Consider the following 13,006-nt stretch of genomic DNA (forward strand, 5'->3'; position numbering starts at 1 on the left):
GCGACATGGGGAATAGCCATCTCAACTTCAACCGTGCACCCCATAATAAGGGGCCGAGGAAGGAGACATGCCGGGAGTTTCGCAGTAGACCCACTTTTCTTCATCTGTAATCCTGTCGGTGAAAAAGGAGTAAAAGTTTTAGGTGTGCCTCCTATGCGACACTAAGCAAAAACTGGAGAAGGCTGACGCCGTCCAGGGGTGTATACTGCAGAGGAGGAGCCACGGTTAATCTTTTTCAGATTATGCATAGTGTCGCCTCCTAGTGGACAGCAGCATAACACCCATGGTCCAGTGTCCCCCAATGAAGCGACAGAGTAAAGAATTTTTTTGTATCGCTTTATTCTGAGAGCTACAACATTTTTATTTTTCGGATGATGGAGCTGTATGGCGGCTTGTTTTTTTGCGGGACAAGAAAGATGACATTTTCAGCGGTACCATTTTTACCGTTACCGTGTTATTACATTTTTTGTTTGACGGTATGATGATAAAGCATAGTTTTTTGCTTCGTTTTTTTTTTTACTGTGTTCATTAAAGTGTGACAGTTTTATAGGTCAGGTCGTTGCGGCCGTGGCGATATCAAATATGTGTACTTTTATTTATTTTTTTTTCATAATAAATAAATATTATAGGTACAATATATTTTAATTTTTACTTTCACTTTTTGCAGCCTGATAGGCTGTATAGCATAGAGAGCAGCAGCTCCCTATGCCGTGTAGCCTGTCAGCGCTGCACACAGGGTAGCCATTACTTAGGTCATGCACTGCGCATGACCAAAGTAACTTCCTGCCTCATGGATGTTGTCATGACGACATTAGGTCGTCATGACAACATCCGGGAGCTGCCGCAGACATTGCTGGATTCTGGAGAGGAAGTGAGTACCGGCGCTCACCTCCCCCTTCGATCACAGCATTGTGGGGGTTAATGTGCTGGGAGCGGTGCGGGACTGCTCCCTCCACATAGCACTGCGTGTCAGCTGTGACAATCAGCTGACACCCGGCGGCGATCGTCCCGCATCGCTTGTGTGTGGGCGCAATTGCATTATGCGTAATAGTATGTAGCTGGTCCATAAGTCCCAGGGCACAGCTACGTACTATTACTTACTTGGTTGGAAAGGGCTTAGGCTATGTGCCCACGATGTAGAAATGCTGCATATTTTTTCCGCTTCTCCCTGGCGGAAAAAACGCATGCGGTTTTTACATGCGTTTTCCCGCCAGGTTGAAGCGTTTGTCAAGCGTTTTTGCATGCGGGTTATCAAGTGATTTTAGCATCACTTGGACAGTGCTTGACAACTTGGTCACACTATATAAATCCATGCAACTGGCATGGATTTATATAGTGTGACCAAGTTAGTTAAAAAAATAGAATAAAAATAGTAAAAAATAAAGATTATTAAAGATTGTAATTACCTTCTGATGTCCTCCCGGTGTTTTCTCTGCTGTGTCCGGTGTCTTGGGCAGCTCGCGGTGGTGTGAAGGACCTGCGGTGACATCATTGAGTCAAGTGTCAGGTCACATGACGTCATGGCAGGTCCTTCACAACACCGGAACCCATACAGCAGACCAGACGGAGGGGAGAAAACACAGGGGGCCATTGGAAGGTGAGTATAATCTTTATTTTTTATTTTAAATTATTTTTTTAACAGGTTCTATGGTACCCAGGTCTTCTCCAGACCTGGGTACCATCCGCACATTGAACCGTGTGATATCCGCATATGCAGATGCAGTGATGCGGATGTCACGCGGTCAAATGCAAGTCAATGGCGGCGATTACGCAGCGTGTCCGCAAAATTAATGGACATGCTGTGTATTTTTCCGCAATGATAATCCGCAGCGGAAATTTTCGCACCATGAGCACAGCACATGCGGATTATCATTGGGGACCATGTGGCATGTATTACCAAGCGTTTAAGCGTTTTCGCTGTGGAAATTCCGCGGCAAAAAACGCTTGAAAAACGCATAGTGAGCACGCAGCCTTAAAGAGCTAAAAACCTTATAAGCTAGCAGTGACCACGTACAAAAACTTTTAAATATAGGTTCAATATTCTACCTGGCATAAAAAGGTGAAGATACCCTTCTGCTCATGCAAAAAGCGAGAAACACTTCCTGGCTTCACCAATCCTGGCAGCTGGAAAAGCTGCTCTCGATGTAGTGCTCCCTTCCGCTCCTCATTCCACACGTCAATCTCTTCTTGATAATATGCAAACGTGCAGTTATCGCCATATTTACAGTCCTGGCGGCTCTGGATGTCTGCAGCAGGGACAGAATCAGTTACTGTTAATGCTTGACATTTTTATATGACGTATAATAGAAAATGTACACTTCTGTGTATTTACTACTTGTAAGTACAAGAGCTAAAACTGCATAATAATTGACCTCCAATCAGAAGAAAATTAATTCAAGGAAATATTTCATTTAAACAGTTTTCCAATATATACCTGTCAATTACTTTTGGTTTTCAAAATCACTGATTACTGACATTTACTTGTAAATGTCATTGTTAAAGAGGACCTGTCACTTGCTTTAAAAAAAAAATTAAAAAAATGGAGTTAAATCCTCGAGCTCTTCAGATTCTGTAGTTTCTTTTTGCTTTGCGCTCCATCAGAGATAGTCACATTTCTTTCTTCTGGACCTCAATATATGAAATCTCTGCTTTGCAGCCCAACCGGGATCTACTAGAAAGTCTGGTCTTGGAGCATGAGCCTTCAGCTCCTTCTTCCAATCATAGCTCAGCAGCTAATCTAGCAATCTCAGACGCTGCCGAGCTGCAATTGCCATAATCTGGGAGGAAGGGGTGAAGACACGCACCCCCAGAGAAGACAGTAAAAATGCCAAGTTTGGCAGCAAAGCAGAGATGTCACATAATGTGCTCCCAAACAAACAAATGTGAATATTTCTGCAATAGAGCGATGCAGTCCCAAACTTTAAAAAAAAAAAAAACAGAATCAGGGGAACCCAGGGATTTTTACAAGTTATTTAAATTTATTTTTTTGTGCAAGTGACAGGTCCTCTATAACTACCAAAGTATACAAATCTGCCTGGATCATAGATGGACACAGCTGTACGGCTCGTTACAAGACATCTGGGCAGATATGAATCTTCTGGAACTGAAGATTTTGGAAATCTTAAAACCATAAGAAATTGATACAGAAAGTATATTCGTTATTCTCATTTGGTTTTTCAAATAATTTTTTGCTATCCATGATACAAGGATTTATTTTTATGTAATTTTAAAATTTATTATTTCTTTTTTTTGTGATCTCTATTTCTCTGGAACTTCATTGGGGAACACAGCAAGCCATGGTTGTGCTGCTGCTGCCACCAGGAGGCTGACACGAAGAAAAAAAAAATGTCAGCTCCTCAGCAGGTTACACCTGCTAATGGCACCAAGTTAAAGAACCACTCCAGCTTTTTCTTTTATATTTCACCCGCTGGAGTAGTGCTGAAAATACAAAGTACCCTCCCCCCCGTCTGATACTCACCTTGCGGAATTTTCATCTGTTTTCGTCGCTGCTCCAGTCGTCTCCTGCAATTTGTGACCTGCCGGCTTCTCCAGTGTTTCATGGAGCAAGCTGGAGGTCACTAACCAATGCAAAGTCTATGAGAGCCTCCTTCTGGCATTGAGAGCTTGTGAAGTAGCTTCTGACTTCCGGCCAGCCAGAAGCTGCGCTCACAAGCTGGTGCGGCAGGACGGGAGCAGCACCGAAAAACGGTTAAGACGCCAGGGGCAGGGGACTTGCGTTTAAAGCATCACTCCAGCGGTAAAAAAAAACAAAACGCTGGAGTGGCGCTGTAAGTTTTAGTTGTGTCAGAAGGAAGCAGACAAAGGCGTGAAATCCAATCCGGTTTCTCCCTTTACACTGTGTTCCAAATTATTATGCAAATAATGTTTTCTCAGATTTTCCCAAATTACCTATATGAATTGCAGTCATTGTAATTTTCCAGTCAAATAACTATTAGAGTACAATTGAAAGGTTTTTGTACAAACTGCCTATGATAACAGTATATTTTTAAAAAAATAAAAAAACTCAAACTGCACTCAAAATGCATGTTCCAAATTATTATGCACAGCAGAGTTTTCAACCTTTTCATTTTAATAAAGAACAAAAAAATGGTCATTTTTGAAATTATAAGCATTAGCAGGTTGAGGCTGTGTGCCCACGTAGCATTTTTCAAGCGTATATGCTGCGGAATTTCCGCAGCGTAAACGCTTGAAAAACGCATGTATATCCGCACCCCATGGTCCCCAATGGGATTCCGCAAGTTCTATGCACATGCTGCGGATTTTTCCGCAGCGTTTATGCCGCGTTCAAAAATCCGCAGCATGTCATTTAATTTTGCGTTTCCGCAAGCGGAATTGCCTTTGTCCAATGCATAAAAAACGCAAGGCAATTCCGCACGTGGAAAACGCGTGATAAACGCGCGAAAAATGCGCGATAAACGCGTGCGGAATTCCGCATGCGTTTTTCCGGGAGAGGACTTGCATTTATGCAGCAGAAATTTTCTGATTCATAAATGCAACGTGGGCACATAGCCTTATTACAAACTGAAATCAAACAGTTTTCAACTCAAAACTTTATTCTAGGTGATGTTACATCTGCACATAGGACCCCTTGTTCGAAAGGAGCTTCTGAACTCTCTCGTCCATTGAATTTGTCAGGTTTTGGATGGTTTCTGCTTCCAATTGTTTTGCATGAGGACAGAATACCCTCCCAGAGCTGTTGCTTAGATGTGAACTGCCTCCTGCCATCATAGACACTCCTTTTGATGATGCTCCAGAGGTTCTCAATGGGGTTGAGGTCAGGGGAGCATGGGGGTCACACCATAAGTTTGTCCCCTTTTATGCCCATAGCAGCCAGAGATGCAGATGTGTTATGTGCAGCATGAGACGGAGCATTATCATGCATGAAAATGATCTTGCTGCGGAATGCACGGTTCTTCTTCTTGAACCATGGAAGGAAGTGCTGTTTGAGAAACTCAACATACATTATGGAGTTCATCTTTACCCCTTCAGGGATCCTAAAAGGGCCGACAATCTCTCTCCCCATGATTCCAGCCCAAAACATTACTCCACCTCCTCCTTGTTAGCGCCGTAGCCGTGTTTGCATGGGGTGTCCATCAACCAGCCATCCTCCACTCCATCCATCTGGACCATCGAGATCATTTCATGCATGATAATGCCCGGTCTCATGCTGCACATAACACATCTGCATCTCTGGCTGCTATGGGCATAAAAGGGGACAAACTTATGGTGTGGCACCCATGCTCCCCTGACCTCAACCCCATTGAGAACCTCTGGAGCATCATCAAAAGGAGTGTCTATGATGGCGGGAGGCAGTTCACATCTAAGCAACAGCTCTGGGAGGGTATTCTGTCCTCATGCAAAACAATTAAAGCAGAAACCATCCGAAACCTGACAAATTCATTCAATGGACGAGAGAGTTCAGAAGCTCCTTTCGAACAAGGGGTCCTATGTGCAAATGTAACATCACCTAGAATAAAGTTTTGAGTTGAAAACTGTTTGATTTCAGTTTGTAATAACCTGCTAATGCTTATAATTTCAAAAATGACCATTTTTTTGTTCTTTATTAAAATGAAAAGGTTGAAAACTCTGCTGTGCATAATAATTTGGAACATGCATTTTGAGTGCAGTTTGAGTGTTTTATTTTTTTTTTTAAATATACTGTTATCATAGGCAGTTTGTACAAAAACCTTTCAATTGTACTCTAATAGTTATTTGGCTGGAAAATTACAATGACTGCAATTCATATAGGTAATTTGGGAAAATCTGAGAAAATATTATTTGCATAATAATTTGGAACACAGTGTATTTTTGTCCTAATTGTTTTCTTTTTTCGTCCTCTCTCTTTTAGGTTGGGAAACAGAGCGGAATGGTCTCTCTGTTACTCCACATAGAGCACAGTGCTGAAAAGGTGACACTGTATCCTGTCTGGTCTGGATGGCATGACCCCATTCCCCTACACAGTCACTTTCAGGTGACCAGTCGGATGGTCATGCCCCGGTTTCCTGCCCACCACAGGGAAGCGAGTTGCATGACATGAAGACAGAGCTCAAGGTCCCAGCTAAGATGGTTCCTGGGACCTCAGAAGACTGTCTCAAAGACTTCTGCGAAGATGGACCCAGAGCCCCCATCTTCAGGGCACAGGTGTATTTCCAAACTACGCATGCATCGCAGCACCGCATAGCATAGGACTCCTCGCTTCCAGGGACTCTTGAATCTGGCAGTTGGAGGTTCCTGGCCCCATCCCTCCTTGTCCACTGGCTTCACCCAGGCTTCCAGTGAGAAATGCGGCGCTCTGTGAACTCCGTTGGGCTTCTGCAATAATTAATCCCTGACTTCTATGCAGCCTAGCCGGCCTCAGCAAGCCACACTTTCTCCATCCAATCAAATTTGCACGAGTTCTTCTCACACGATGAAAGGTTCTCGCCAAGTGAGAACACCCTCTGTACGGTGTCAGCACCTCCAGTCAGGCATTCAGCCGTCTTCAGGACCGAGTAGACTCTGCTGTTCACTGCAGGAACAGAGACTGCTCCGTTTGGTAGATTCTCCCTCCTCCTGGTACCTCTATTTCTATCTCTTCTTCTACCATGCCTAATCCCAGAGTGGACTGTGCACCACAACCTGTCCAGCCTCCCCTAGTCATGCACTCTGCATGTGCCTCTTGCAAGGGCAAATGTTTCCAGTGACCGATGCACACGGAAATTCTATATCAGTTTCCTCAAGAATTTCTCAGCACAATTCTCTTTCAGTGGACCCCACTGGTGTCTCTACTATACAAATACAACTCTTACACTTTCCGCAGGAGCATCTCTCAAGGGCCCTGCAGATAGACATATTGAGCCCTTGATAAGTCTGCCTTTGAAGCCGCAGGCTCAGCACTGTGTCCAACCTTTGCCTATACCTGGGTCTTTAAAGAGGTCACAGCTAAGCCAGAGCATGATTTCAGGCGCCCCATTCACCGAACCGGTTGATCTCACCAACCAGAATGCTCACGCAGGAAAATATCTTTTTTGCTTCTCTCAAAACCACCGACTGCTCTGCTCAAGCGTCAAGCAACATTCTGGCCATTCGCAGGGTTGCAGCTAAGTGAGTGGAATGCGAACTCTGCATCCAGAAAAAAAAAAAAAAAAAAAAAAAAAAAAGGTGGTCAGCAAAAAAGATCCTCCAGACCAAGATCCAACAGACTTTCTGCAGCATGATGGGGCGCACCCACCTGGGAATGCTCTCTGGGTAGGAGGCTTCTGCTTCCGGAATGCATGGGTCTCTGCAGTAAATGCCATCTGGGTCAGACAGCTCGTTTCTCTGGATACAAAATAGAAATTTCCTTTGTCCCACCCAATCGCTTCTTCAAATCTCATCCTCTACGGACTACCTCCTTGGCTAACAGTTTTATTTCCAGGCCATCTCTTCCCTTCACCAATCAGGCATTATTGCTCCTGTTCCAAGAGCACTTCAGAGGATTTTATTCAAATATTTATGTCGTACCCAGGAAGGACTGCTCCGTCCGGCCCATGCTGGACCTATAACTACTAAACAAAGGGGGGGTCCAAAAACGCCACTTTAGGATGGAGTCTCTTCATTTGATCATAGCCTCCTTGGAACCAAGGAATTTCTGTGCTCAGTGGACATTCAGGATGCCTACCTTCACATCTCCATCTTTCCAGGTCACCAAAAGTTTCTCCATTTCACAGTCCATCAATTTTATTTTCAATTCGTAGCTCTTCGCTTTAGGCTGGAGATGGCATCCAGGGTATTCATAAAGATTATGGCCACGGTCATGGCCATCTTGCATGATACAGGGATCAGAGTCATGCACTACCTGGACAATATTCTTATCTCCTACCCTGGAGCACTTGTTTTGGACAGATTGTCTATGAACCAAAGTCATCTCTGATTCTTGTGAAGCATTTAGTTTTTCTGGAGATGTTGTTCACTCAGTCAGAGAAAAATTCTTCCTTCCTGAGGAGAAGAGGTCTGCTCTCCAATATGGCATCCGCTCTCCAAGGTGTCCCTCTCTATTCCTTCTCCGATTCTGCATGAGCGTCCTGGGCAAGATGGTGGCTGACGTCAAGGCAATCCCTTTAGCTCTGTTCTATACCAAACCCCTGCAGCTCATCCTTCTTTCTCTCGAGGACAAAACGGTGTTCTCATTGGATCACCTGATCTTTCTTCCTCCACGAGTCAATCAGTCTCTAGTCTGGTGGAGGAACTCTCCCCTCAATCACTGCAGATGCTCTTTTCTTCCAATTCATTAGTAGATTGCAGTGACTGACACCAGTCTTCTCTGTTGAGGGGCGATCTTTCGGAAGCTTACCGTCCAGGGTGCTGGAAGACTCACGAAGCCCTACTTCCCTCATCAAAGTCCTAGAGCCATTCGCCTGTCCCTCCTCCATTGCCAGGATCAGATGTACAGTGCAACAATGCCACCGCCATATCCTTGCATGGTCGAAACAAAAAGTCCTGGCAATCTCAACAGTCCACATACCTGGAGTGGCCAACTGGCTGCAGACTTCCTAAGGGCTAGTTGTAGGAGTGTGGTCCCTGTACTTGGTTATCTTCAGCCAGATCTGCTTATGTGGAGGGGGTGGGCGTGGGGGACGGGACACTCCAGACATCGACTTGATGGCACCCAAACTGAATCACAAGGTTTCTCGGTTTGTGTCTTTGAGACCCAGCAGCTACCGCAGTTCCCTGGCTTTAATGGACAGGAACGGAGCAAGTAGTGTCATGGCCACTTATCAAACTTTATATGTGGCGATTAGGAAAGCAATAAGCCAAGCCTATGGAGAACATGTCTCTGATGGCGTTCTGCAGCTGTAAGTTTTCTGTGCAGTTGCAGGCTTTGCATAATGCTCAGAAATGCCCTTGCAGGAACACATGTGGGCTGGAAGATTTACATCACTTATTGGTCTGCAAGCTGGCAATGGGTTACTGCTCTAATCACAGGGAAACCCATGCCACAGTATTTTCCAATGGTCCAAAATGGCGATTCCTCAAAATTTGCAGCTAGATGTCACAATCTAGTAAAAACTTGAGACTCATTTAAAAATTCTATGGAACAGACTTCATCTTTGCAGACGCCCCACTTTACTAAGTTGGAAAGAAACATTCTTTTCTTACCTTTGCACAACATGAAGGGACCAGAAAAATTGACTTTCATTGGCCTCTGCCGGATTTTTAACCAGGCATTGTTTTCAGAGCTCTTCATTCGTCCTAATAAAATGTCTTTTTTACATTTGTGCTCTAATTTCTCTTTGTAGGCGAAATCGAGAGCCTTGGGACCTGTGAAGGAAAAAGAAGCATGAAAACGGGCATTAAGATAATCAGAACACGACCCAGCCGTCCTGGAACCTTATCACCTTGTATACAGTCTCAACGTACAAGCAGAAATATCAACGTTATTATTATCAAGAATTCAGGAATAAATGAATAAGTGAGTTAGGCTGTGTAATATAGGCAGAAAAACAATTAAAAACTAGTCAGCATGAGGCCGGGAAAAAAAAAAAAAAAAAAACTTAAGCCCTGATTCATCATTTTTTTCCAGTCATTTTTTGGATCTAGTATTTATTTTTGCACTGGCGGATACAAAATGTGAATATCCCTACAATGTTGTGACGCAGCAAAACGGAAAAAAGCAGCAGAATTATGGGAGCTCACGGATTTTTACAAGATATTTGACTCAATTGTTTTTTTAGCAAAACAATCTCCCATAAGGAGACTTGAACATGTAATACAATGCATTATCCAACTGTCGACAGTCTATCGATAATAGGCTGTCAGCTATCGACTGATAGCCTATTAGACGCTGCCTCCGGTGTGATATTATAGGGTGAGGCATATAGTACCCCGCAATCTCGTTGAGGAGCCGATGGGCAAAGAGTGGGATCCCTCTGTGTATCTTCTGACACTATTGACACCAGCATCTGAAAGGTTGAAGTGCTGGGATCGGAGCAATATCTGATCCTAGCACACAGCAGAAGCTCAGCTCTGAGTAACAGATGGCAACTACTGTGGATCGTAAAGGCACAATTCCTGTGCCCGTGCCACCCCTGCGCCATAACTGTAAGGTCACTATAATGGTAGGAAGCATGGTTAGGCAGTATTTCTGCCTCCTTTAAAGGGGTTGTCCACTATCGGAAGTAGTTCCCCTTGTAAAATAAAAAGAACAGATACTCAACTCCAGCATCGGCGCCTTTCCAGCCATTTAGGTGCAGTCTCCTGGGGTTTGCATGGCATTGTTTTGCCACATGAGCCCTGCAGCAAATCAGCGGCCACTATTGGGCTGCTTCGCTCTCACTTCTTGAGTTTGTCTAACGTTTGTGAGAAAGCAGAAGACCAAAAAGGAGATTTTTGTGTACTCACCGTAAAATCTCTTTCTCTTAGCCTCTAATTGGGGGACACAGGACCTTGGGTGTTATGCTGCTGTCCACTAGGAGGCGACACTATGCTTATCTGAAAAAGATTAAGCGTGGCTCCTCCTCTGCAGTATACACCCCCGGACGGCATCAGCCTACTCCAGTTTTGTGCAAAAGTAGTAGGAGGAACGTAACATGGATAACATAACCATGCCTATAAGAAGGCAACTATGTAAGAACTCAAAGGAAAACCAATACGAGAACTCCACTTAACAGCCCGGAAGGGCAACAGGGTGGGAGCTGTGTCCCCCAATTAGAGGCTAAGAGAAAGAGATTTTACGGTGAGTACACAAAAATCTCCTTTACTCTGTTGCCTCATTGGGGACACAGGACCATGGGACGTCCCAAAGCAGTCCCTGGGTGGGAAGCAATGGACGAATATTGTGTAGACGGGTCCCTACAATTGGGGCACTGCCGCCTGCAGAACACGTCTGCCCAGGCTCGCATCTGCTGAGGACTGGGTATGAACCCTGTAGTGTTTTGTAAACGTGTGTAGGCTAGTCCAGGAGGTTGCCTTACACACTTTTTGTGCCGAAGCCTGGTGCCTAATGGCCCAGGAGGCCCCTACCGCACGTGTAGAGTGTGCCGTAATGCCTGCTGGAAGAGGAGAATTTTTGAGGCGGTAGGCCTGTTGTATGGTGGATTTGATCCACCTGGCAAGAGTAGCCTTAGAAGCTGGCAGACCCTTGTGGCCACCTTCCAGAAGGAGGAAAAGAGAATCAGATTTTCGGAAGGGCGCAGTCCTAGACACAGATACGCAGTGCCCTGACAAGGTCAAGCGTATGCAAAGCCTTTTCCACTCTATGAACCGGAACCGGACAGAGGGATGGTAGTGAAATTTCTTCATTGAGATGAAAGCTGGACACAACCTTGGGGAGGAAGGATGGAACCGTACGGAGGACTACCTTATCCTGGAAAAAAAACAGGAAGGGCTGTCCGCAGGAGAGTCCCGTGAGTTCAGACACTCTGCGTAGTGAGGTGATTGCCACGAGGAAAACCACTTTCTGGGATAGAAGACGGAGTGGGACTTCCCTAAGGGGTTCAAAGGGTGTTTCCTGCAATGCTGTCAGCACCAGGTTGAGGTCCCACGCTTCTAGAGGTCTTCCGTAGGGGGGAACCAATCGGGAAACCCCCTGGAGAAATGTTCTTACTTGCGGTTTATGAGCAATGCATTTTTGAAAAAACACTGAAAGAGCTGACACCTGGCTCTTAAGGGAGGCCAGGGATAGTCTGGCTTCCAGACCCGATTGGAGAAAACCCGAGTACCCTGGGTAGGGAATAAGGGAGTGGGGTCTGGTTACGAGATTCGCACCAGGTAAAGAAGGCTTTCCAGGTACGGTAGCAAATCTTGGCAGAGGTTGGTTTTCGTGCTCTGATCATGGTTTTAATGACGTCTGGTGAAAAACCTGCCTGGGTTAGAACCCAGGTCTCAATTGCCACGCCGTCAAATTGAGGGCCTCGTGACAGAAGATCCGGGCAGTCGGGAAGACGCCAGGGAACGTCTGCTGTGAGTCGTACGATGTCGGCGTACCATGTACGCCTGGGCCAGTCCGATGCGATTAGGATGGTTGGAACTCCCTCCTGTTTGATCTTTCTCACCACTCTGGAAATCAGAGGGAGAGGTGGAAAAATGTACAGGAGCTGGAACTGGGTCCAGTCCTGAACCAGGGAGTCCGCCGCTAGCGCTCTCAGGTTGCGTGTTCTGGCCATGAAGTTGGAGACTTTGGCATTGAGGTGAGACGCCATTAGGTCCACGTCCGGAGTGCCCCAACGATGGCAGATCTGTTGGAAGATTTCGGGATGGAGAGCCCACTCTCCCGAGTCTATTCCTTGTCGGCTGAGGAAGTCTGCTTTCAAGTTGTCTACACCCGGAATGTGGACCGCAGAGATAATGGAGCTCGTTTTCTCCACCCAGTGAAGGATGCGTGTCACCTCTCGCATCGCTCTGGCACTGCGGGTTCCCCCTTGGTGATTGACATATGCCACGGCCGTGGCATTGTCCGACTGTACTCTGATGTGAGAGGCTGCCAGTAAGTGATGGAAGGCTCTCAACGCCAGGAGGATGGCACGAATCTCCAGGATGTTGATGGGCAAGGTTGCTTCCGCTGGGGACCAATTTGCTTGTGCTCTGTGGTGTAGATGTACTGCACCCCAACCAGTCAGGTTTGCGTCGGTGGTCAGGACCTTCCATTGACCTGGGAGAAAAAATTTCCCTTTTGTTAGAGAGGTCCGGTTGAGCCACCAGTGAAGGGACTTCCTGGTTGACGACGTCAGCTGGAACTTCTTGTCGAGAGAAGAAGGGTTCCGGTCTCATGACTTGAGAATGTCTAGTTGGAGAGGTCTGAGGTGAAGCTGGGCAAATGGAACCGCTTCTATTGCCGCCACCATCCTGCCAAGGACTCTCATGGCAAACCGGAGAGATCGAGGGGGTTTGCTGAGAAGGGTGCGAACTTCTAGACGGAGAGACAGTGCCTTGTCTTTTGGGAGAAGCACTAGGCTCTTGGAGGTATTGAATAGCAATCCCAGGAATGTCAGAGACTGGTTTGGGGTTGGTGATGACTTTTATAGGTTGA

At 45.8% G+C, this 13,006-nt stretch overlaps 1 protein-coding gene across 4 annotated transcripts in view; it reads right to left on the minus strand.

Annotated features, from left to right (window-relative positions):
* Nucleotides 1-13,006, minus strand: part of ZC3H7B (zinc finger CCCH-type containing 7B) — a 71,178-nt gene that overhangs the window by 36,054 nt on the left and 22,118 nt on the right. For all 4 annotated transcript variants that reach the window (XM_073644311.1, XM_073644310.1, XM_073644309.1 and 1 more), the window contains exons 13-14: nt 9,139-9,300; nt 2,047-2,246 (exon numbers count right to left, since the gene is read on the minus strand). In XM_073644311.1, coding sequence (XP_073500412.1) covers nt 2,047-2,246; nt 9,139-9,300 — 362 coding nt within the window. The remainder of the gene's footprint in view (nt 1-2,046; nt 2,247-9,138; nt 9,301-13,006) is intronic.

This window comes from Phyllobates terribilis, unplaced genomic scaffold (genome assembly GCF_046119375.1).
Source record: "Phyllobates terribilis strain yellow unplaced genomic scaffold, ASM4611937v1 Scaffold_8__6_contigs__length_399053987, whole genome shotgun sequence".
In the NCBI taxonomy this organism is placed as follows: Eukaryota; Metazoa; Chordata; class Amphibia; order Anura; family Dendrobatidae; genus Phyllobates; species Phyllobates terribilis.